The sequence below is a fragment of the Crassostrea angulata genome, chromosome 8 (genome assembly GCF_025612915.1).
Source record: "Crassostrea angulata isolate pt1a10 chromosome 8, ASM2561291v2, whole genome shotgun sequence".
In the NCBI taxonomy this organism is placed as follows: domain Eukaryota; kingdom Metazoa; phylum Mollusca; class Bivalvia; order Ostreida; family Ostreidae; genus Magallana; species Magallana angulata.
This window is the reverse complement of record NC_069118.1, coordinates 35,020,680-35,043,806: the sequence shown is the minus strand read 5'-3', so window position 1 is coordinate 35,043,806 and position 23,127 is coordinate 35,020,680. Positions and strand designations below refer to the sequence as shown.

Genomic DNA, 23,127 nt, shown 5'->3' with positions numbered 1-23,127 from the left:
AAAAATTTTAATTTGTCATCAAGGGCAACACCGTGATTGTTGACCAATCTGCGTTTAAAAACCTGGTTCCCGGAATATATACATGTATTACACAAAATAATTTAATAGAGTTTGGATTGAGGTGGAATCAACGTGGATTTAAAGAAACCTTTATTCTTTGTAGCAAGCCATTTTGTACGGAGTTATTGCTGAGGTCAAGGTTTGACACTGTTGCTTAGATGAAAGACCTAGCCAATGGGCTATTGTTTGACAAAGTGTATACAATTATAGCCAACAGAGCTACATTTGGTTTTCATTTTGAATTCTTACTTTTTAAAAGGCATTAAGCACCAAAGGTCTTTAACGTCTTACATTCTGTGAATATTAAAGAATCGATTTCAATTCAGGAAACGGGGGGAAGCATTGTCCTTACTAAATAAGTGAAGGATTGACTTGGTTTTACTAAGGGTTGTCTATGTCGATTGTTTTATTTGATCAAATTTTCTTAGAGTCAAAACTTCAGTCCATATAGTCAGAAAATGCGAGCAAATATTTTTTTTATTCATTAAAAAAGGCTATAATAACTTTTTTTCTTGGCTGCATTGTAATGCATTGTAATATATTGTAGATATAACTTTGCCTATCTGAACATAAGCTTTTGTATGCCCCAGTCCTTTTATAATATTATGAAGTATGTTAACTTATATAATTTGATCCTTGTTTCGATTTGAGGGATACAAATGTGACCATAACTTCATGTACATGTGACATTGTAAACGTACACAGAGAGAGAGAGAGAGAGAGAGAGAGAGAGAGAGAGAGAGAGAGTATTACACTTCGTTCTTTTGATCTACTTTGTTCTTTTGATCAATGCTTTATCCTTTGGTTTTCTCAGAAGAGATAAATGCAAAAACGTGTAGTTTATCCTTCGAAAAATATATCTGTTAACAAAATTATATATTAGAGAATAGAATAGTTATTCCAGAGACTCATGCCTGAATTCTTAAACTGAGGGTTCTGAGACTTGTAATTTTTTAATTATTTTTGTCATCTGCTGAGGGTGAATTCTTTTGAGTTATTCACTATGCGCCTCTCTCTCTCTCTCTCTCTCTCTCTCTCTCAATGGCACCAATCAGAGTACTTGAGTACTGTTATATTCAGATCAAAGTGTTGCAATTTCGTTATGAAATATTAAATAAACATGCTAATATCATTGTGATATAATAAGAAATTACAAATTGAATGTAATTTAATTATGTAACGGGTAAGCGCGAGCTAAATCAATAGCATATGTCTGCTGGAAGCATTCATTCCTTAACATACCTCACGCAGTCATGAAAACTAGGCCTATTGATTCCATTATTTGCATGGTCTAATTTGCATTGTTAAACGAAATCATCTGAAGAAATAACTAATTTGGACAAGTCAAGTTACTACTCTCAAGTCGTCCGTTTAGTAAATGTTTTCTCAAGATGTTTATACGATCGATGTAGGTAAAATATAATTTTTTTCTGAGACATTTGACTTAGCGCCAAAAAAGGGAAGCGGTATTGGCGCTCTGTGGACTGCGCCAGGATTCCGACTTATAGCGATAAGTTCACTTCCACAATATGGACCCCAAACATGTTATATTTTATTTGATTCTTTGTCTGAAATACGTAACAAGTAAGTAAAATTTATAGTAAAATTGTTTTCTGTTGTGCTCAAATTTATCTTAAATTCTTAAAGATTTACAACATAGTTATATTTTGTTTTCTGTAGTATCATCTTGGTTTTTATATTTCTCCTTTTTATTTTTGTTCCAAAAAGGCATACCGGTATATTCGTAAATTGTTTTTGAATAATCATATCTCATCTTTATTAGGGTAAGAATATTGTAAATTGTTAGAACTTGTATTCAAACTCATTGATATATCTTATTACTTGTATGTATGATTAATTAGGTTTGAACTTCAAGTTATTTACATAAGTTTACATTCAGAATTTCATTATCTACTTTTTACTTCCTCGATAAAATTTTCAAAGAGATTTTAAAAGTGAGTTTTACAAAAAGAAATTAAAAACAATTATTTATTCCGTTTTGGGGTTTGTAAGGAGGCTGATCGGTCAAAAAATTAACATTAGATCTGTCTTCTACTTTGACACGTGATATTTTTTACTATAGACTAACATTTAGCAAAGAAAAAATTCAAATATTTTAGCTTTAAAATCTAAACATTTTCCTCTATATCTTTATAAAAATCGCTTCTTCTTATAGTACTAATAATTGCTGCTATATTTATACATTTTTTAGGCTTTCATAAAAAACAAAATAATATCAATGATAATAACATAAAAGTAAAAAAAATGTATGTAAATAAAGAAAACAATGTTCGTTAAGATTCTGATACGTTTATAAAAGAAATAAGTCCATTTCTATAAAGAGAATACAGTATTACATGGGGTTAGTTTGAGTTTTCAATACAAACGGGTATAGACTGTGCTTTAGATGGTTACTTTTTATGAAGACATCAATTTATGAAGATTAATATTTACAAATTCCACCTTTTATAAATATGTACCAGTAATTTTCTCAATAATCTGATTTTCCATATTTTCGCGATCAATTTTGCATCGCAAAAAATTCAATACGCAAAAATTATATCCGGTATTGTTTGCTGAAAGAAACTTTTTAAATCGCAAAAATGACTGCCGCAAATAAAGTAACACGTTTCTCCATTTTTAAAAATTTTGTATCACGCGAACCCCCCCCCCCCCCCCCCCCCCAGATATACGGTATATGTTTGAATTATAGTCATTTAGTTCCATAATCATTTAGTACCGTGTCTATTTCATACCCAAAACTTCAACATTGTACCATACATTTACTTTTTTGTACCAGATATATTTCATAGATAGTCTATTATTATTTTTTTTTGGGGGGGGGGGGGTCTATTACGATATAATCAGAATATAATGGTGAATTCACTGAAAAAAATTTATATATATATATATATATATATATATATATATATATATATATATATATATATATATATATATATATATATATATATATATAAAAAAGAGAAAACGACCTCATTCTCCATAAACCAAATAATTATGAAACATGCTTTTATAATAAAAAATTTACTGTGAACACGTTCAACAATATCAAGTTTTTTAGAGCCACAACTTCACAACCATGTAGTATTTCAGGTGTTGCTATTTTGGATCGACCACATAATGTTTCTTTGCTTTACAAAAAGAGCCTTTCTTAAAAATATGATGCCAAGGTACTTTAGTTATTTAACATTGACTAACCCCCTGTTGTGGAAAAAAAAAACCACTTTAACACATTAGTTCCTTTAACTTTATTAACATCCATGAATAACATGAATACTTACACGTAATAAATAATAAAAAAAAATAACAGAAAGCCGATTCAAATTTCTACCGATTTCATTGTAATATTGTAATTATAAGCAGTTTCTACAGGTACCTGACGTTGTATACCGGTATATTTTTTCATAATAAAAATATATATGATATATGCAATATTTTTCCATCTACCAAGTTTTTTCCCTCTATTTCTTGCGAAAACTTATAGTTAATTCAGAGCTCTATAGAAACAGCCAGACTGAAATCTACACGCCCTATTTATGGATTGGTCGAAATCTACAGCGGCTGAAAGTGACAGGACTGAAATTGACACGCCCTGTTTATCGATTGGTCAAAATCTACAGCAGCTGAAACTGAAAAGAAATTGACAGGACTGAAATTGACACGCCCTGTTTTTCGATTGGTCGAAACCTACAGCGACCTAGGAAAAATCACGGACTACACGAAATAATCATGATGATGTCAGACTCAAAGTCTCACAGGAGACGATTTGGCTGTTTCTTTTAGCTAACGTACTTACGTAAATTAACAGTAATTTAGTGATTTTTACTTACTTTTTATAATCAATTTATTAATTAGTTAAAAGAAAGATGTTAATATAAACAATATAATGCTTTCTCTGATGTTTCATGCAGGATATGAAGGTAGTGATCATTGCAGACAAAATTTTACATAACCCGCCAACGCGGGTTACATGTATGTATTTTTTCTGCAATGTCGCTACCTTCATATCCCGAATGAATCATCAAAGAAAGATTTTATGTTTAAATGTCAACAATAAGTAGAGGGTATATACTGAGTAGTCTATATTTTGAGAAAAAATGTATAAAGTACATGTAAGGTGTCTGTGGCAGTTTTTTTTTGTAAACATAATTCATTTTCTATAAATGAGGTAAATTCTTTGATGTAGAAATTTTCAACAAGGTGTTTTTTTTAGTTAATTGACGTACAAAGAAAACAAAAAAGGCGATAAATTCTCTCGATCCCTGGCGAACTCCAACGTTAAAAGAGAAAGTCGGATACTGTGCTTGTCATCTTGATGAGTGATTAAGTTTATATTACACCTGTAATATATTTCAAAAAAAAAACATTGCCGTTGGTACAGTTATCTAACACTAAAAGCTTGCATCAAAAACCATTTCTCCATACAATGTAAAAAGCTTCTTTGTAATAAATATAAAACCACAAAACAGCTTTTTCTTACATTTCAATAATGTTTTGATACAAAATATACAGTAAGAACGTGGGCTAAATTACAGAAAACCGTTTGTTAATATGAATCAGTTATAACTTTGCCGAATACAATTCTAAAGGGTTGTATGTACGAAGGTTCCTCGGAGAGCTCCATGACTATATAGTCTTTCGGCGAAGTGAGCTCGCGATCACCCTTGTTTTTATACATGTTCATATACATGGTTTTCATTAAACAAACTAACCTTTCATCTGGTACAAAAATGTTGATCAAGTTTTGGCTTTTTAAATTTGTAGTCCATTGTTATGATATATCATACCTCGAGAAAAAAACCTCCACTTTCTAATAGGAAATACAAACTATGCCAGCATGAAAAAAAATCTGTTCTTATTTTTCTAAAGATCTTTCGATCAAATGGTAAATCTTTTCCAGTCTTAAAGAATAAATCTCATTGCGCAAAATTTGTACAATATCATTTGTTAATTAAAACATGGCATTTTGGTTTTAAGTCGTAAGTTTTTCGTTGTTTTATTTTTTGCTTGTTTCATTACAACCCCTAAATATATTTTGTGTAACATTATTTTTCTTAATACAATGAAAAAAAAAATTAAATAAGTATTCTTCTTTGAAATCAAAATCTTTTTTAATGGTTATTTTCAAACATAACATTTTATTATTCAAATCTAATTCTCAAATTCCAATAATTGAATTATTTATTGTTCAATATAGAATCAGTAATTATGTTTAAATGTATGTGTTCAACAATACTTGTTTTACACCTAGTATCTAACAATAATGGCGAAATTGACCAAAAAAATTGAGGATCATCGACACCACGTGACTTCTACTTTCTGTGACAGTACGTCTAAACTTGGCGATTTTAACCCATTATGAAACAGTTTGCCAAATGTTGGTGTCTACCTGGGTAAAGCTTCGCTCTACTGACCCACAGGTCTTGAGTTCGAATACTGCGAGGACTTTTGTTTTCATTACATGTAATAGCAGTAAAATCTTAAAAGTTGATTCCCCCCAAAATTGATTTTTTTCCTGTCATTTTCAAGTCAAACACATGCTAGAAATCCATAACTCCAAGTAATTTAGAAGTTTGGGGCTGCATGAAGAACCTTTCCCAAGGTGTGGAGGACCCTTCAGAAAGAATTTCAAATTATTTTATTCTTTGCAAATGGAGTTGACCTTCAGTAAATGTGTAGTATTTCATAACCTTGTAACCTTTCGACTCGCGCACCTGTTAAATTTCATTCTTTACGTGACTTTAAAAAGAAAACCCAAAAAGATTAATCAATATGTAATCCATACACAATCATTCAGTTAATTTGTTACATAATTATAGTATCCTGTTATTTCTTGGTTGTTTGAAAGTACTTTGCATAGGGAATGTATCTTCATTTTAATTGGACAAAAGTTGTGTAGAATAAAAAATGACCACAGTCAGCATTGAGTAAACATCAAATCAAACCATATTCTTAAACAAACAGGGGTTTTTGTTGGTAGGCGTCATTTTATCATTTAGAAATGGAGAATTTTTGATATAAATTATATGATTTCGTCATTTAATGCTGAATTTTTGCATTAACGATAGTTCATATAAAAGTAATTGCTGGTTTGTTTGTCTGTTCGTTTTAGTGTATTGCAGATCTACTGGTAATACTGTTTCATCAAAGGACTAATTTAAAAGTCAACAGTTTAATACTGTACCAGGGGTTTTCGATTATAATTCAATGTTGATCTTTTTATTAGGATAGATGTGATAAATGAATTTGTTTAGGGTTTTGTGGTGAATTTATTTGCTTCTTATTGCTAATTGTTGACACCCATTTGTATTATCTGATTGCCCTACATATCATTATCGACAGGGGTTTTTAAATATCATCTTGTTTACTTTTTGTAGCTCTTGACCGATTAAAACAAACAGAATGGTTTTTATTAAGAATTTATAACATGTGCTGTACGTGCATTCTTTTTCAAAATTACTGACTAAGGAATTTGAAAAACTGTCGTTAATTTGCCATGGATGTCATTAGAACATAGATTAACTCCTCTGTATATACAGTCTCTCAGTAAAGTACAAGTATCAGTTTTGTAGATACGCTACTGTACGATGAATCTATAACTTTCAACTCCATCAACATTCCAAGGGTCTTATAGATACCGCTAACATTCCTGGACCTTGTAGACACCGCTCGACATTCCATGGACCTTGTAGACACCGCTAACATTCCATTGACCTTATAGACACCGCTCGACATTCCATGGACCTTGTTGACACCGCTAACATTCCTGGACCTTGTAGACACCGCTCGACATTCCATGGACCTTGTAAACACCGCTAACATTCCATTGACCTTATAGACACCGCTCGACATTCCATGGACCTTGTTGACACCGCTAACATTCCTGGACCTTGTAGACACCGCTCGACATTCCATGGACCTTGTAGACACCGCTAACATTCCATTGACCTTATAGACACCGCTCGACATTCCATGGACCTTGTTGACACCGCTAACATTCCTGGACCTTGTAGACACCGCTCGACATTCCATGGACCTTGTAGACACCGCTAACATTCCATTGACCTTATAGACACCGCTCGACATTCCATGGACCTTGTAGACACCGCTAACATTCCATTGACCTTAAAGACACCGCTTATATTCCATTGACCTTGTAGACACTGCTAACATTCTAATGTACATGTACCTGTAGACACCGATAACATTCAATTGACCTTGTAGACATCGGTCGACATTCCCAAGACCCCGTAGACACCGCTCGACATTCCCAGGACCCTGTAGACACCGCTTAAATGCCATGGACCTTGTAGACACCGCTAACATTCCATTGACCTTGTAGACACCGCTCGACATTCCATTGACCTTGTAGACACCGCTCGACATTCCATTGACCCTGTAGACACCGCTTACATTCCATTGACCTTGTAGACACCGCTTGACATTCCATGGACCCTGTAGACACCGCTCGACATTCCATTGACCTTGTAGACACCGCTTATATTCCATGGACCTTGAAGACACCGCTAACATTCCCATGACCTTGTAGACACCGCTAACATTCCATGGACCTTGTAGATACTGCTTACATTCCATTGACCTTGTAGACACCGCTAACATTCCCATGACCTTGTAGACACCGCTAACATTCCCATGACCTTGTAGACACCGCTAACATTCCATGGACCTTGTAGACACCGCTTACATTCCATTGACCTTGTTGACACCGCTAACATTCCATGGACCTTGTAGACACCGCTAACATTCCCATGACCTTGTAGACACCGCTAACATTCCATTGACCTTGTAGACACCGCTTACATTCCATTGACCTTGTTGACACCGCTAACATTCCATTGACCTTGTTGACACCGCTAACATTCCCATGACCTTGTAGACACCGCTAACATTCCATGGACCTTGTAGACACCGCTTACATTCCATTGACCTTGTAGACACCGCTAACATTCCATGGACCTTGTAGACACCGCTTACATTCCATTGACCTTGTAGACACCGCTAACATTCCCATGACCTTGTAGACACCGCTAACATTCCATTGACCTTGTTGACACCGCTAACATTCCCATGACCTTGTAGACACCGCTAACATTCCATTGACCTTGTTGACACCGCTAACATTCCCATGACCTTGTAGACACCGCTAACATTCCATTGACCTTGTTGACACCGCTAACATTCCATGGACCTTGTAGACACCGCTTACATTCCATGGACCTTGTAGACACCGCTTACATTCCATTGACCTTGTTGACACCGCTAACATTCCATGGACCTTGTAGACACCGCTTACATTCCATTGACCTTGTAGACACCGCTAACATTCCATTGACCTTATAGACACCGCTTATATTCCATTGACCTCGGTGACACCGCTAACCTTCTAAGGGCTTTGTAGACACAGCTAATCTTCCATGGACCTTGTAGACACCGCTTGACATTCCATTGACCATCATCATTCCTACGCCACGAAAGTGCACTATACAAAGCAAGGTTCTAGGTCAAATTATTTGGTTATCAATTAAACATAAAACGTCTTTTACGCCAACTTGCACCCGTTCGTAATCTTCCTCACCCTCTTCCAGTATCTGTCGATATGCTTTTAAGCTGTAATATATCATCCATCATTTGTATAATATTTATTCTATCTTTTAAAAATGGGTTCTTTAAGGAAGATTTATCTTGCTAGATTTCTGACAGACTAAATAAAATATTAAAAGAATATACATGTATATGCATTGTTCATTTATTGAGAAGAGATGAGTTTTTCTGCTACAATTGATATATTTCATTAACAATGAATTGATAAAAAGAGTGTACTGTAATATCGATAAATATTTCATTGTCTTGGTTAGAATTTTATCCTATATGATAACTACGACTCAATTTTGTAATATATAGTCCAATATATGATTTTTAATATTTAACCGAAAAATATTGCTAAAAATTATATAAATATAAGTACATGTACATGTAATAAGGAATCATGCATTCTGTGATGAGGTGATCAAGTACGCTCGGCCGCGTAATCCAATCTATGATAAACCCTTTCGGGCTTTATTGAATTTGATCACTCCGATCTTATTTGATCGCCTTTTAATACTCAAAGAATGAGTCCATATTCTTTAAATAATTCAGGAATTAAAATTAGTCGAGAATACACAATAAGAATTGGATCGATGAAATTTCCCGCAACAATTGACATTTGAGGAACAAATTTGAAATTGTTTATTTAATGTATATATCAAGATTGCTCAGTAATACAGAGAGATATTTTCGTGTGTGTCTTGAATTTAACTATATTATTAATGAATTAAATATAGCTGAGAAAAAACGTTGCACAGCATACTAGTATTCCATTGACATTCTCATTAGCTACTGGCAACAAAAGGTGTGACATAACAACATGCAGTTATTGTGTTTAAGTGCGTAATATGAAAAGACAATTTTCTTTCGGTGCAGTTTGAATTGTTATCATTAGTGCATATACATTGATTAACTGATGGCTTTTATAATACCTAAACGTCACGAGAACTTGTTTTATGTGGCAATATGACATAGCATATTCTTTTTCGCAAAAAAATTGCAGCTGTATTATATTTGTCCTTTAATTACAAGTAATTACAATATCAACAAAACATTTGCATTTTCATCTTCCTAGAGTTGTGTTCTATTCACATTTTTAAAAAAAAATGGGCAGTGTAAACTGTAGTTCACCAAAGGCATAACAAAAAAAAACCCCATTAACAACTTACTTACTTTATATCATATAGCGGTATACTCATCAAAGAATCAAATCACTGTTTATAAGCTACTTAGAAAAATAGTATGTATCCTTATACTGACTCTAACCATTCCTCATTCTTCGCCATTTGAAATAAAACGGTGAAAGACTGAGTGGCAAATATCAACAATAACGGATGCTATTTGATTCATTTTATACACTTGTGTCTTTTATTAAAGCTTACGATATCTGCAATGTGGTCCATTCAAGTATATGTGGAAAAGAAGAGTGTGTTTGCAAAATGATGAAAGGAAAGAAAATATGTCAGACCTGTGACGTTTGGTGCGACAGGTAGGTTGTGTGTGGTCACGTGGGAAGGATTTCAGACCCTTCATATCCACACGAAGGTCTTGTCATACGTACAATATTGACTTAAGTGTAGCAATCTGTTGTTTCAATGTGCTTGAACTTTCTCTATTATTCTTGATTAAAGAGGAATATAAATATAACACTTCCAATTTCCTAACTTATTTTAATAATAAAAAAAAAGAACGTCGAGAAAGCTTTAATGGTTACTCACAATTTTTCCTTCTTCTCGTTTAGAACTGATAGCATAGAATGTAACCATGGCACCTGTACACCCCTGGGCTGTCAGTGTGATCCCTGCTACACGGGAGACAGCTGTAGTGAATACAGTAAGTACTAGTTTACCAGATAGAGAACGTAAGACCCCCCGCTATTCTTATTCTTAATAAATACAAGCAGATTAACATGCGGCTTCATGATGCTGATGACCTTGACCTTTATTTTCAGACAACCTGTACGCCCCGGAGTATGTCCACCTGGTGTTTGTTGCTAAGGTAGAGACGTTCTCCCGCGGGGTGTTACGAGGCGTGGCAGCTACGGACCATGACGCCAGTAGCTGTCTGGAGGCAGGCCAGACCCAGTGTCACTGCTCCAGGGTCATCCACCGAATAGTGGGCGTATCTTCCAACCACGGGGACTTTAAAATAAACCATGACACTGGTGATATATCTTATGACGTCATGGGCGAAGATATCATCGAGGTGTATCTGGCAGGGTATAATTACGATGAGTTTGGGTACCCCGACAGTCGAGAGAATCGCATTGGTTATGCTAAGGTGAATATATACGTCACAGACAAAGTAATGCCAGATTTGGAAACACATTTGTTCAGTATGGAAAATGTTCCAAACATTTATGCATGGAGGGAGGAAATCTTTGAAGAGCACTCAGGAAAACTGAAGAATGAACATCTCAGATACAGAAGACAAGCGGTAAGTGTGTCCGTGCGTTGTTGTCACAAGCACATTTTTTATTACTCAACTTGATTTTGAGAAATATATACCTATCCGTCTCTTCCAGCAATCCTCTATTCCGGATAATGTGACTGCAGTGCTAGCGCTGACGTCCGGCGACAGCCCTTCACCCGACACTTACTTCTATAACTATCTTCCTATTTCCCTGACAATTTCCATTCCGGAAGGCAGTAGTTTTATAGCAACCAAAATCTACAGCGAACTGACCGCTGGTAACAGTCCCATGTTTTATTTCTGTGACCCTGACGTCACTTTCGTCGGGAGTAATTTCTTTGGGTGGAGCCCCACCCAGTTCACCACAACGCTGACGTCACCCAATGAACCGCAGGTACTGTGCAATCAAAAAAATTAGTGGGGGTCAATTTTCGTGGATTGGCACCTTTTCAAAGATTCATTTTATTCGATTTCCTTCTATAATATTATTTGTGGAAATAAATTCGTTTGATATTGTGACCAACGAAACCACAAAAATTGAACTACCACGAATTCTAATGATTCCACAGTAATGTCTTTTACTTATACTACTTAGTTGTATAACCCAATTTCAATCACACACTTGGCGCTAAATGTTACAGGTAAATGATGTCCTTGAAATTGACCTTGGCGTTGTCACCAATGACGGCAGTGACTTCAACACAGCTGAAGAGAACGATATCGTCATGGAGTTTAATGCTTACGTCATGGATCCGACAGACACCGTGTTCGACCAACCAATCAGAATCTTTGCTGACATACTCTGGGACAACGCGACGTGGATGGTGGTAGAGAAGGATTTCATCATAAAAGATCACGCTGTAAGTTGTACGAACTAGTTTAGAATATCTTCAATATTTTATTTGTAAAATGAAGCCAACAGCTAGATAATTTGCTTGTAATTCTTTAGAACACACCCACTGACCCATTGGTTACGGTGATTGGTCCGGCGAGTCTTAACCCTGGAGCTACCGGGACATGGACTGTTAAAACTTTCATCCATCACCCCCACACTGATCTCTCAGTAGATATATACGGGACATCACCGTCAGCTGTCACGCCCTGCTCAGCTTTCTACCTTGGTCATGGTAAAGTATCAGTGCTCCTGTTATTGCACAATTTCATTTTTACAAGAATAGCATCGTTTGGTATTTTTGTTTGTATCTTTTTGTTTATAGGTGATGCGTACATGTGCTACAACAACTCACAGGTGTCCTCCACATCCAGCGCTTCTGGGGGCGGCGGATACTTGTTCACACTGGGAAAGATCTTCAACACAGGTTCGAAATACTACTAGTAATCTAGCATTTTCGTCTAATATTATAGTGAATCACACAAAAATGTTGTGGAAGTGTGGGGTTTTTTTTTCATCGTCTTAAAATGAAACTTTTGAAATTTTGGATTGTTTTTAAAAACAGACTATAACGTATCCGACCATAGCGAGAAATATTTCTCGTTCCTGGTGTACGGAGAAATGCCTTCCTCGGCCGCGGTTGGACAGAACTACAGCTTCACGGTGGATGTCGATCTGAGTGGGACGACGTTCTCATTCCAACAAGACGTGACGTCATCAGACGCTGCTGTCCCCCAGGCTGTATGTATACTGTATGCGAGTCGAAGTTGAACGATGATAACAAACGTGTTACACTTGTTTATCTTTTGTATAAAAACGGGGTTTCCATTATATTTTCTTTACAGCCCGGAAGTCCAACTCTGAATCTGTCGCCGTTTTCTTCTACGATTCACCAAGGTGGCCAAGAAACAATTGACGTCAGAGTTACATTAATCGTAAACGAGACAGACACGTATAAGGTTACAGTAAGAAACCCAACACCGGCCAACGAGCAGGTACACATATGTGACGTCACACTCGGAACTGTGGGTACCAATGTTATGTGTGGAGTCAACAAGTTCAACGTAACTTATATTAGCAATGTAAGTAAAAAGATGTAGTTTTCTTATTTCGTTAGCTTTCAAATTAAAATCTGTGATTGTATCAGGCAATGATTTTTCAATCAACCTTAGGAAAACAACAATTTAAACGATGAAGTCATTATTGACTTGGGCATACTCACTAACGTGGCACTGGACCCTGACGTCATGAACAACACGGTCAGTGTGTCCGTCACGGTTTGCTACGTCAGCACGGGCACCCTGAACCTCGGAGACACCGTCACCATTGACGGAGAACTACAGCATGGGTCAGTCACCGACGCCCCGCAGAGCACATCCTTAACTGTTGCAGCAGGGACACCCACTGCAACGGTAAGCAGGCACATTGTCATCTAGTAAACAAGTCAAAATAAACTGTATTTAACACAAAGTATTGATACATGTAGAAGCTCTTTATAAAAGGTTTACATTTTATTTGTTTCAGGCACCAGTTGTAACATTGGATTACGAAAACGGACACGCAGAAATCCTTCCGAGAGGACATGCCGTGTATGACCTTACTCTGACCCTGCCTCCAAACACCTATTATGAGAATGTAAACATCACCTTTCTGTCGGGGTACACGGTCACGCCCACCACGTCCATCTGCTCCGTGTCTGTCTCCGTCACTGGGAACCTGACCTGCAGTAGATTCAGTCCCGCCGTGTATATACCAAACAGTGTCCAGAACACGGTACAGGACAGCGGCTACATCATGCTGGGGTCCCTGGAGAACACTGGGGGTCAGGACGTGGTCGTGACGGCCCGTGTGGTGGTCGCTCTGGTGGACATAAGTGTTGTAGACGGACAGACTGTCATAACAAACGCCTCCATCACCTACAACTCCGGCAGCGTGTGGCAGGGATCCATAATATCAACTGTCAACTCCGTTAACACATACCCATCCTTAGTAAGACTTTTGTCATATCTTTTAAAAATCCAGACGTGTTTCTTAGTTTGGTTATTTGATCTAAAAACCAATTTATTTGTATGTTACAGACAGTTATATATTCCCTCACATCACCACAAATAATAGGAGTTTCCAACGGAGGAGGGGCAGAATTCCTCCTGACGGCAGAACTTCCTGTCGGTTCCATTACTCAACTGACAATTGTAGCTACAGCCGGCCAATCGGAAATAGCCATCTGTAGAGTCTACGTTAAGTCCGCTGGAGCAAATATACCATGTGTCTCGAACGATGTCACAGAAATCCAAACAAAATATGCCAGCGGTGGGGGGAACTCAGAGATCAGCTTCACTTTGCCGTCTGTGACCAACTCGGGTAAGCCTAAACACGTCATTTACCAAGACTGGAGGATTTTTATTTACGGTTAAACGGTACATCAACAATCTTTCTCTTCTCTTTACTGACACACTTGAATTTAATATATTTTGATATAGGAGAAAGTTCATTACCAGCGAACAACAGGATAACCTTTGGGGTCATTGTTTTGGTACGTGATGGGTATGACTACGGTAACCTTGGCAATGCGTATTTTAATCTGGACATAACCCATACCGACGATTGGTCCACTGGAACGGAAGCTGCGCAAGTCTACGTCAACTCCAGCAATGCCTACACGGTACGTTAAACGTCACATCTATAACAATAGGTTTATCTTCAATAAACAGTACAACCACTAATATTTTTGTTGTTTTAGGCTGCTACACCAGTTCTGCAGCTAGACGCTCCTTTCGGGTTAAATGTGGTCAAAGGCTCGACCATTCCTGTTCACGCCAAGGTTTACACATCGCCAATGTCCAAGACCGATTACACCATCAACTTTGCTCCGACGCCTCTTGGAAAGATTCATGTGTGCAATGTGAAATTACTGTCAAGGGGTAAACATGTCTGCATTGACGATACACCGATGACAACATTTGTCAGTAGTCCGGACAACAGCACGTACGACTCGGGATCAATTCAACTCGATAACATACTCAACTGGGGACCCACCGGTTCAACGGTACAAGTCGATGACAACTTGGTAAATAATCAAGCAAATATTTGTGTTTATAAGTGTACTTGACTCTTTTAATAGAAGTTTTGTTTTATTGCATGATAATAATAACGAGTTATAACGAGATTCTCATCTCTTGATGTGTTGTATTTTAGTTGATCGTAGAGGTAACTCTCGCGATAGTTAATGACGTCAGTGTGAGTGTGGGGAACACGCTGACCTGTGCTGTGGATTTGACCCACACTGTGTCACAGACGGTGTCCGACTCGGCGTCCCTGTCTGTTGTATCCACTCCCACGTCTGTAAGTTGATTTAAGATTTAGATAAATGAATAAACAATCTGTTGATAATTCGTAGCTAAAGTAATGGTTTCCTTTTCAAAGGTACTAACCAATATTGCCGTGACAAATAACCCGCCAAACGCTGGAGCGGTGACCGCTTACATCAGTGACTATGTGACGTGGGGTGTAAACCTGCACCTACCACAAACCACTGACCGCTACGTGATGACTATAGACATGCCCTACTCCGCAGGGGAGGCCCATCTCACACTCGTTAACGCCAGTTACGTGGGAGCAGGCAATGATATTGGGTGTTCCCAAAATACAACAGTTTCTTTTACCCTGTTGTCTGCATTGTCAACATCTCAGATGACTCAAATGACGGTTGACCTGGGCGTGATTTCTAACACTGGTATGAATCGTTAATGGGCTAGTTTACAATGTGTTTAAATATGCTAAACATTTAAATCTACAAATTTTCAACCTTTGCTTTGAAGGTTCTTCTCTGCTGAATGAATTCAACACTCAAAATACCAACGACAACGTCGTGCAGTTCAGTTTCACGTTCCAAGTCGCCGACCACCCTGCTAACATACACAACTCTATCCAACCATTTACCATCTCAGTAGCGGGGGACAATGGAGGATCCGCCTCAACAACCGGAAGTGTAACCATACAAGTCGACGCTACAGAAACTGCTCTGTTGGAGTTCGACACATGGACAGATTCGCTACATCATTCGCTGAGAAGTTCTGGGTAAAAATATGGCGTCCAAAGTTCTCCGTGAAAATGGTTCTTTTAGATGAATAAATGTAAATAAATGTGGTGTCTTTGATTTCAGAGAAGAACTGAAACTGTACGGACGGTTGAACTTGGTTAACACATCCACTGCGCATGCTTCGACGGTAGTGGTACACTATCTGTTGCCGACCTACACCACGTTTGTGGCGGTAAATGAGTGGACGGTTCTCCAGCCCACCGCCACAGTCACCGCAGCCGGCGGCGTGGACCTCTCGGTATCAAAAGAACCTAATATCCCGGTCCGTGTATTTAGTTTACATTTGTTGTCGGAACTTTAGCAGTAATCAGTATTCTTTTTGTTGCAGTACCCTTTGATAACATTCACGGATTTCCCAACATTTTCACTGAATGTAACTATGGATCCGAACTCGGCGTTTGAGTTTGGTAGTGTGAATATACAAAGCGTTTTACCTGCTGAGGTGACTTACATGTCTCTACAAAGGCCGGATCGAGACGATATCAGTACACACAACACGCTCCTGGATATCGTGCAGTTTGCGTTTGATTCAACTGGTGAATATTTCAATATCTTTAAAAAAAAGATAACAAAAAAAATATTCTAAAACTTTTAGATGGGAAACAAGATCAAATTTGATTGTCTGTTTTCAGTTTGCGATAAAGTTATCGGGACAGACACAACAGCCATTGCTGACTCTCAGATTTCTGCTTCTTCTGAGGCAAACATCGCTTCAAATGTGAAGAGATCGTCTGCCACAGGATGGAGACCAAATAAAAGAGGAAAGCCTTTCTGTGAGAACGAGTTCGTGGAGGTTCGTGTTAAAACGATTTATGGCTCACCAGTACTTTATCTCCTTATCGTTAATGATTCAGCAATTTCATACAATTATTTTCTTGCTGTGTGTTTCTGTTTTGATTTTCAGATTGACTTTATAAATAGAATAAAGATCATGGCATTATCGGTTCTGTCGGCTGGTGACGATAACACTGATTACGTCACTAATTTCACGGTTCAATACAGCAATGACGGGGTATTCTGGACCGACCTCACCGACAACACAACCAATGTCAAGGTGTTTAACGTTTGAAACTTACTATAGTTGCTTAAACGGCTGCTCTTTCGTGTTTTATTTACGGAGGTTAACGTTATGATTTGAGTTACTAGTAAGCCTTATTTTATATTTTCAGACATTCCAAGTTGCGTTTAACGGAACTAAGACTATTAACGACGCGTATCGATTTCCGTTATCTAAATCTGAGGAGTTCACGGCCGCCTACGTCAGAATCATTCCAAAGTCCGGCAACACGAGGGCGTGCGATCCAGCCCTCCGGGTGGAGTTTGAAGGGTGCACAATAGGGGCCAATAATGTAAACAGTAAGAAACAGCCGTTAATGAAACCATCCACATCTAATAACATATGAAATCCTAGAGTAACTTTCTGTCAAGTGTGGCCATTAAAAACGTCAATTTCCAAATATTGAAGTCCTGGCATTGTGTAGGTTGTTTGTCTGACCATTAGTATGTTTTACAGGTACGGGAACGAGCACTCCTACTTACACCATACCGGAGAGGTCTCTTCTTACAGACACCGTAGCAGGGGCCATGTTCGCTTGCATCAAGAGTGGAGTGGAGTAAGTTACTCTTTCATTGTATTAATTAACTTACTGAACTGAGAGTGTGTGTGAACTTATTTATCCCTTTTCTGCCATTCTTCTTCGTATTTCAACTTTGTACATTTTTGAATTCTTCTCCGAAACCACTTGGTCAATTTCAACGGAATGGAGAATTCTTTGTCAAAGGGCCTTTTAGTTCATACATATTAGGGACCAACCCTTTAGAAACCATCTTCTCATTGGCTTTGAACTTAAAAATCAAAACTTTTACATTCGTGTTTGCATACATGGTAGCTTCAATTTTTCACTTAAGAAATATACAGCAATTTAGAAAATTCACCGGGATATGAAGTTGGTTGGTCACGTGATCAAATTCCGTGAAGCCCGAAGGGCTTCTCAGAAGATTTGATCATGTACAAACCAAGTTATTAGTTTATGTTCCGGTGAACTTATTAACATTGCTGTTTATTACTTATATTTACATTTGAAAAAGGCAAAGTTGATAATTGTTAAAATTGCCGAGATTTAATGTTTACATGAAGGAAACATATTTGCAAATGTAAATATATACATGTATAATGACCAGGGGTTAAAATATCGGGACTCTAATTTTGTTTAAAATTCGATAGTAGATTACTTTAAAATAATAGAGATCTTATTTTTTAACTGATTATTTGTTTTCTTTTCAGTGGCGCAAATATGTGTTCTCGCTCAAATGACAATGGAACTTCATGGGAAGGCTAGTATAATCAATAAAATATTTGTATTGATGGTGCACGCCTTGGAGGCTTAACTCCTTGCGATGCTTTTATGTATATTGTTCCAGTCTGTGTATTGCAGTTTTCGGTACAGTGTCCCTGCTACAGTGCCTTTTTAGCTCACCTGAGCTGAAAGCTCAAGTGAGCTATTCTGATCACATTTTGTCTGTCGTCCGTCTGTCCGTCCGTCTGTCCGTAAACTTTTCACATTTTCAACATCTTCTCAAGAACTACTGGGCCAATTTCAACCAAATTTGGCACAAATCATCCATAGGCAAAGGGAATTCAAAGTTGTGAAAATTAAGGGCTGCACCCGTTTTCAAGGGGAGATAATTAGAAATTAATGAAAAATTTCAAGAAATTTTCAAAAATCTTCTTCTCAAGAACCATAAAGCCAGGAAATCTGAAACTAGTGTGGAAGCATCCTCAGGTAGTGTAGATTAAAAGTTGTGAAATTCATGACCCCCGGGGGTAGGGTGGGGCCACAATGGGGGGGGGTCAAAGTTTTACATATGAATATATAGAGTATATCTTTAAAAAATCTTCTTCTCAGAAACTAATAAGCCAGGAAAGCTGAAACTTGTGTGGAAGCCGCCTCAAGAAGTGTAGATTCAAAGTTGTGAAAATCATGACCCCCAGGGGTAGGGTTGGGCCACAATGGGGGCTCGAAGTTTTACATAGGAATATAACTAATCAGCCAGGAAAGCTGAAACTTGTGTGGAAGTATCCTCAGGTAGTGTAGATTCAAAGTTGTGAAAATCATGATCCCTGGGGGTAGGGTGGGGCCACATTGGGGGGGGGGTGTTGTGTTAAAGTTTTACATAGGAATATATAGAGTAAATCTTTTAAGATCTTCTCAGAAACTAATTCTTTAAAATTGTTAAGACTTTGGCTCCAGGACAATTCTTTGGCCTCACAAGAAGGTTCAAAGTTTGATGTAGCTTTATATCCCATATATAAACAATTATCAAGAATCTTTATGAGAACTGCCATACTCATAATGTGATATGACTATAAAATCAGACTGTTAATAAAGGGACTAATGATTATAAACATAAGAATATCCAGGGGGAAAATGGACTTTATTTATACAGGATCTACATGTATTATTGTACATTGTCCAGATAGTTTGTATTATGACTCCATTAAGCTGATTTTATCATACCTATTGTTCCTCAGGTGAGCGATGTGGCCCATGGGCCTCTTATTTTCATGGTTTTGTTATGTAAGTGAAATATAACTCTATATTGTACTCGTTCATAATCGTCGGAATCGGGACTGGGGGAGCGGGACAAGTCTAGCCCCCCCCCCCCTCCCCCCACTTTCACTTTGCTTCCGACACCTTTGTAGTTGATAAGATTATTATTTTTTTGCAGAGATTGGCGGAATTGGGGAAGTGGTGGGCGTAGTCACCAACACCTCAACACTGGTGGGAGTCTCCCAAGACGGCATGTCACAACTCTGTAGTCATGACGACGGCGTCACGTGGAACAGTTGTTTAGGTGTTGAGGTCTCAGAAATAACATCAGGGGCAAATTACGTCACCAGTACACCACAACCCTTTGATGATTTTAGTGGCACACCAGACGACACTATGTTTTCCACTTATGGCTTTAGTCATCCCAAGTTTGATGTTACAGGTAAAATAACAAACAGCAAGGAAAATATTTTCATAAATAGACTAGTAAATAGAGCTCAAAGATCTTTTGAAATGAATGGTGTTCCCTATAATATTTGAGTTTTTCTGTCTCCAGGAGTAATGAATGGGATAAAAGTTCGCACCCTGGCGAGCGGATCCTGGAATTTAGCGGCGTGGTGGGGAACCTCTGACTGGTCTTTGCTGTGATCGCGAGACTCCGATTGTTTAACACAGACTTCTATAATTTACAATTTTGAGTATGCATTAAATTGATAACAATTGTCTATCCATTTGATACATTTTTTTATCTTTGAACGAGTACAGCACTGCAAACCCCCCCCCCCCCCCCAAAAAAAAGTGTTTTGCTGTGCCTCACTAGATTTTTAAATTTAGATACCATACCCCGATAACTCAGTGAAACACCAGCTTTATCGTATAGAAGTAGTTGATACTTCCTACCTGAAACGATGAAAATGATTGTCTTTCTTATGAAAATTCTCAGTATATGACACAATAGTTTGTAAATGGTTACCACCTCCGCCTCTTTTTTTATTTTGATAAACGTTGGGTACAACAACTACTATTTGTAGCTTTTTTTTTGGACGGAAGTTATTCTTAATTTTGACTTCATATGATCCCTGTATATAGGTGTGGTCTTTTTCAAAGTTTCAGGGGTTATTTTTATATTTAAAAAAATTGTTCATGGAAATTTAATGCAAAATGTTTTGAGAAATTTTGGCAAAGGACAAACTGGTAAATGTATCTATAAAAATGTGGTTCTATATACATGAACTTTGTTATTTAAGGTGTAGGTACTTTTTCCTTAAATCGTGTCCGAGTCTCTTTAAGATATAGAGCACCGATTATTAATGATTATAACGTTAGTATCTGCTGCTGCTGACGTCATTAAGGTTTCTCCACCCTTGGTGTTTTTATGGTTAAAATAGAACTCTGTGTAGTGACGTATGTTTCAAAAGGTTTTTAAAAACTGTTTCATTTTTCTATTAAGTTTAAAAAGTCACTTTCCACACAATCAAAAGTAAAAGAGTACAAATTTATTCATGAATTCATTTAAATTCATATACTGTTGTGAATTTCCGTTGCTGATATTGTCAAGAATTTTTTTGTCAATTGATTTTTAACAAAATAGAATACTAGTAAATACGTTTGGTTATTTTTTTTTTATTTTATTTTTTTTTTTAGTTTCCTAAAGTAAACAATATATTAAAGTTTAAAAGTTTGAAACAGTGTTATTCTCTGAACTTTAAAACAATCAAAACAATCAATTTGTAAAAACATGTGCCAAGATATTTTGTATATTATAATGAATAAATACTGTTTGTTTTTACGAGTTTGATCAATCCCTAACGCCGGGAGAATTCTGGGTTGAAGGTCACTGTGGGGGTCATTGCCATCCACCTGGCTGATCTTTCAGTGATTAACTAAATTCAATATAACAGTGTTACTACAGGAGAAATGACATGTATTTCTCCAATGACGCGAGATCATGGATTAAATACATGTAATACACAAACTTTCAGGAGTTTGCACACACTCTGAAAACAATTGGTCGAATTGATCCTGAGCTGTGACTAAAACTTTATAATAAAGGTTCGATAGCCATTAGCTTTTGATAAGACCCTCTTTTGGCATCCGTATTATTTTCTTAGTAATGCAAATTAAATATTTATTTTTCGAATTCTTTATATATAAAGTATAACAAATCAATACGATAGAAAACGTTTCACTTCTAGCTTTTGGCTTATTTTTCTGTATTGTTCTAAATTCTTTGTAAACTAATATAAAGTTCTACAGACTGTATGATAAAACTCCTGAACATGGGGACTTCTCAGATACATTATAGAATTCTCTTTATATATTTAAGTCTTATATACGTGGTATACAACTTGGCTCAAGCCAAGAACAAAGTTTAAATGTGTCAATTAGAACAAATAATTTGTTCGACATATTAACGAAATAAGCGCGATTAATTGAATCTTTTGAACATTAAATTTATTAATTTGAAGGAATTGTATTAAGACCAAAAGTTTCAAAAATATGGATATTCTGAGGTACGTTCTGGGGAATATTTCATTCATACAAGTGACGTGACTTTAAAATAAGTTGACTGGAATGACCAAATATGCCCTCAACTTTCATGTAATACCAACTGAATCAGCATTTTTGCAAAACGAATGAACGTTGCTGTGACGTTTTTAGAAATTTTCTGAATGATTCTCATAAATCCACTATTTTCTTAGCATCGGCACTTTTATGATATCAAGAAATCGCAACAAAGAGTGGTTCTAAATTGTCAATTTTTTATTTAACAATTCAAAAGAGCTTTAAATTCATATGTTTGGTTAAACGGTAACTTCTATGGTATAAAAAAGAAATTCGAAAAAAATCATGTTATAATAAGTTATTGGTTTCAGAGGTAACATTCTTTAGATTTGCCCGCCTTTAGTTTGAAAATTAACACTATTGGTGAATTTAACAATTTCATATGTCATAACTTACATCTATATAAGCTACAATTTCTTTCTACATGTACATGTATATTGCTTTAAAGATGCTAAGATAGTATTTTTCTATCCTTTGTCTCTGTTACCATGGAATTGGTTGCACTTAGCAACAAACATGCCATTTAGCTACCTTCAATTTTGAAAGAAGTAAATTGCTATTGTAATGATTATGAATATATCCCATATCAAATAATTGATTTCACTGTTTCAAAGTCAGCAAAGCTGCAGCAAAAGTACGAACATTTTATTTTGCTTATATCATTTTGCAATTTTATAACACATAATAAATAATATGAATTCTTCGTGTTTTATATATTTTTACGGTATTGCATTGATGGAAAATATATAATTCCCCCAAAACACCGAATATACAGTTTTTCACTTCATACCCGAGGACTTAATATATTTTTAACAGTGGGGGTGTACCTTGATTACAATGCCTTCCAGTTCTATTGTTAGATTATAAACTAGAACACTGGATTCCGTTTGTTTTTTTACTGCGATTGCAGCTCAACT

General features: G+C 36.7%; 1 protein-coding gene across 1 annotated transcript; it reads left to right on the top strand.

The window, feature by feature from the left end:
- Positions 1–1,558: 1,558 nt before the first annotated feature.
- On the top strand, positions 1,559–22,888 carry LOC128160482 (uncharacterized). The gene is made up of 27 exons (XM_052823812.1): positions 1,559–1,644; positions 10,069–10,180; positions 10,433–10,524; positions 10,643–11,127; positions 11,216–11,497; positions 11,745–11,963; positions 12,053–12,230; positions 12,321–12,422; positions 12,561–12,736; positions 12,841–13,077; positions 13,168–13,407; positions 13,520–13,984; positions 14,074–14,356; positions 14,476–14,657; positions 14,736–15,062; positions 15,191–15,337; positions 15,419–15,728; positions 15,814–16,072; positions 16,158–16,332; positions 16,423–16,630; positions 16,727–16,887; positions 16,999–17,148; positions 17,264–17,450; positions 17,608–17,707; positions 18,379–18,428; positions 19,824–20,087; positions 20,202–22,888. Exons 1-27 carry the CDS (start codon positions 1,590–1,592, stop codon positions 20,291–20,293), a joined length of 5,538 nt encoding a protein of 1,845 aa, XP_052679772.1. The 5' UTR covers positions 1,559–1,589; the 3' UTR covers positions 20,294–22,888.
- The last annotated feature ends 239 nt before the right edge of the window (positions 22,889–23,127 follow it).

Bases quoted from the DNA above. Each gene is read 5' to 3' on its own strand.
- LOC128160482 (XM_052823812.1), top strand. From the start codon at position 1,590: ATGGACCCCAAACATGTTATATTTTATTTGATTCTTTGTCTGAAATAC. The intron at 16,888-16,998 runs GTTCGTGTTAAA...TTTGATTTTCAG, and splicing joins GTGAGAACGAGTTCGTGGAG to ATTGACTTTATAAATAGAAT. The intron at 20,088-20,201 runs GTAAAATAACAA...TTCTGTCTCCAG, and splicing joins TCCCAAGTTTGATGTTACAG to GAGTAATGAATGGGATAAAA.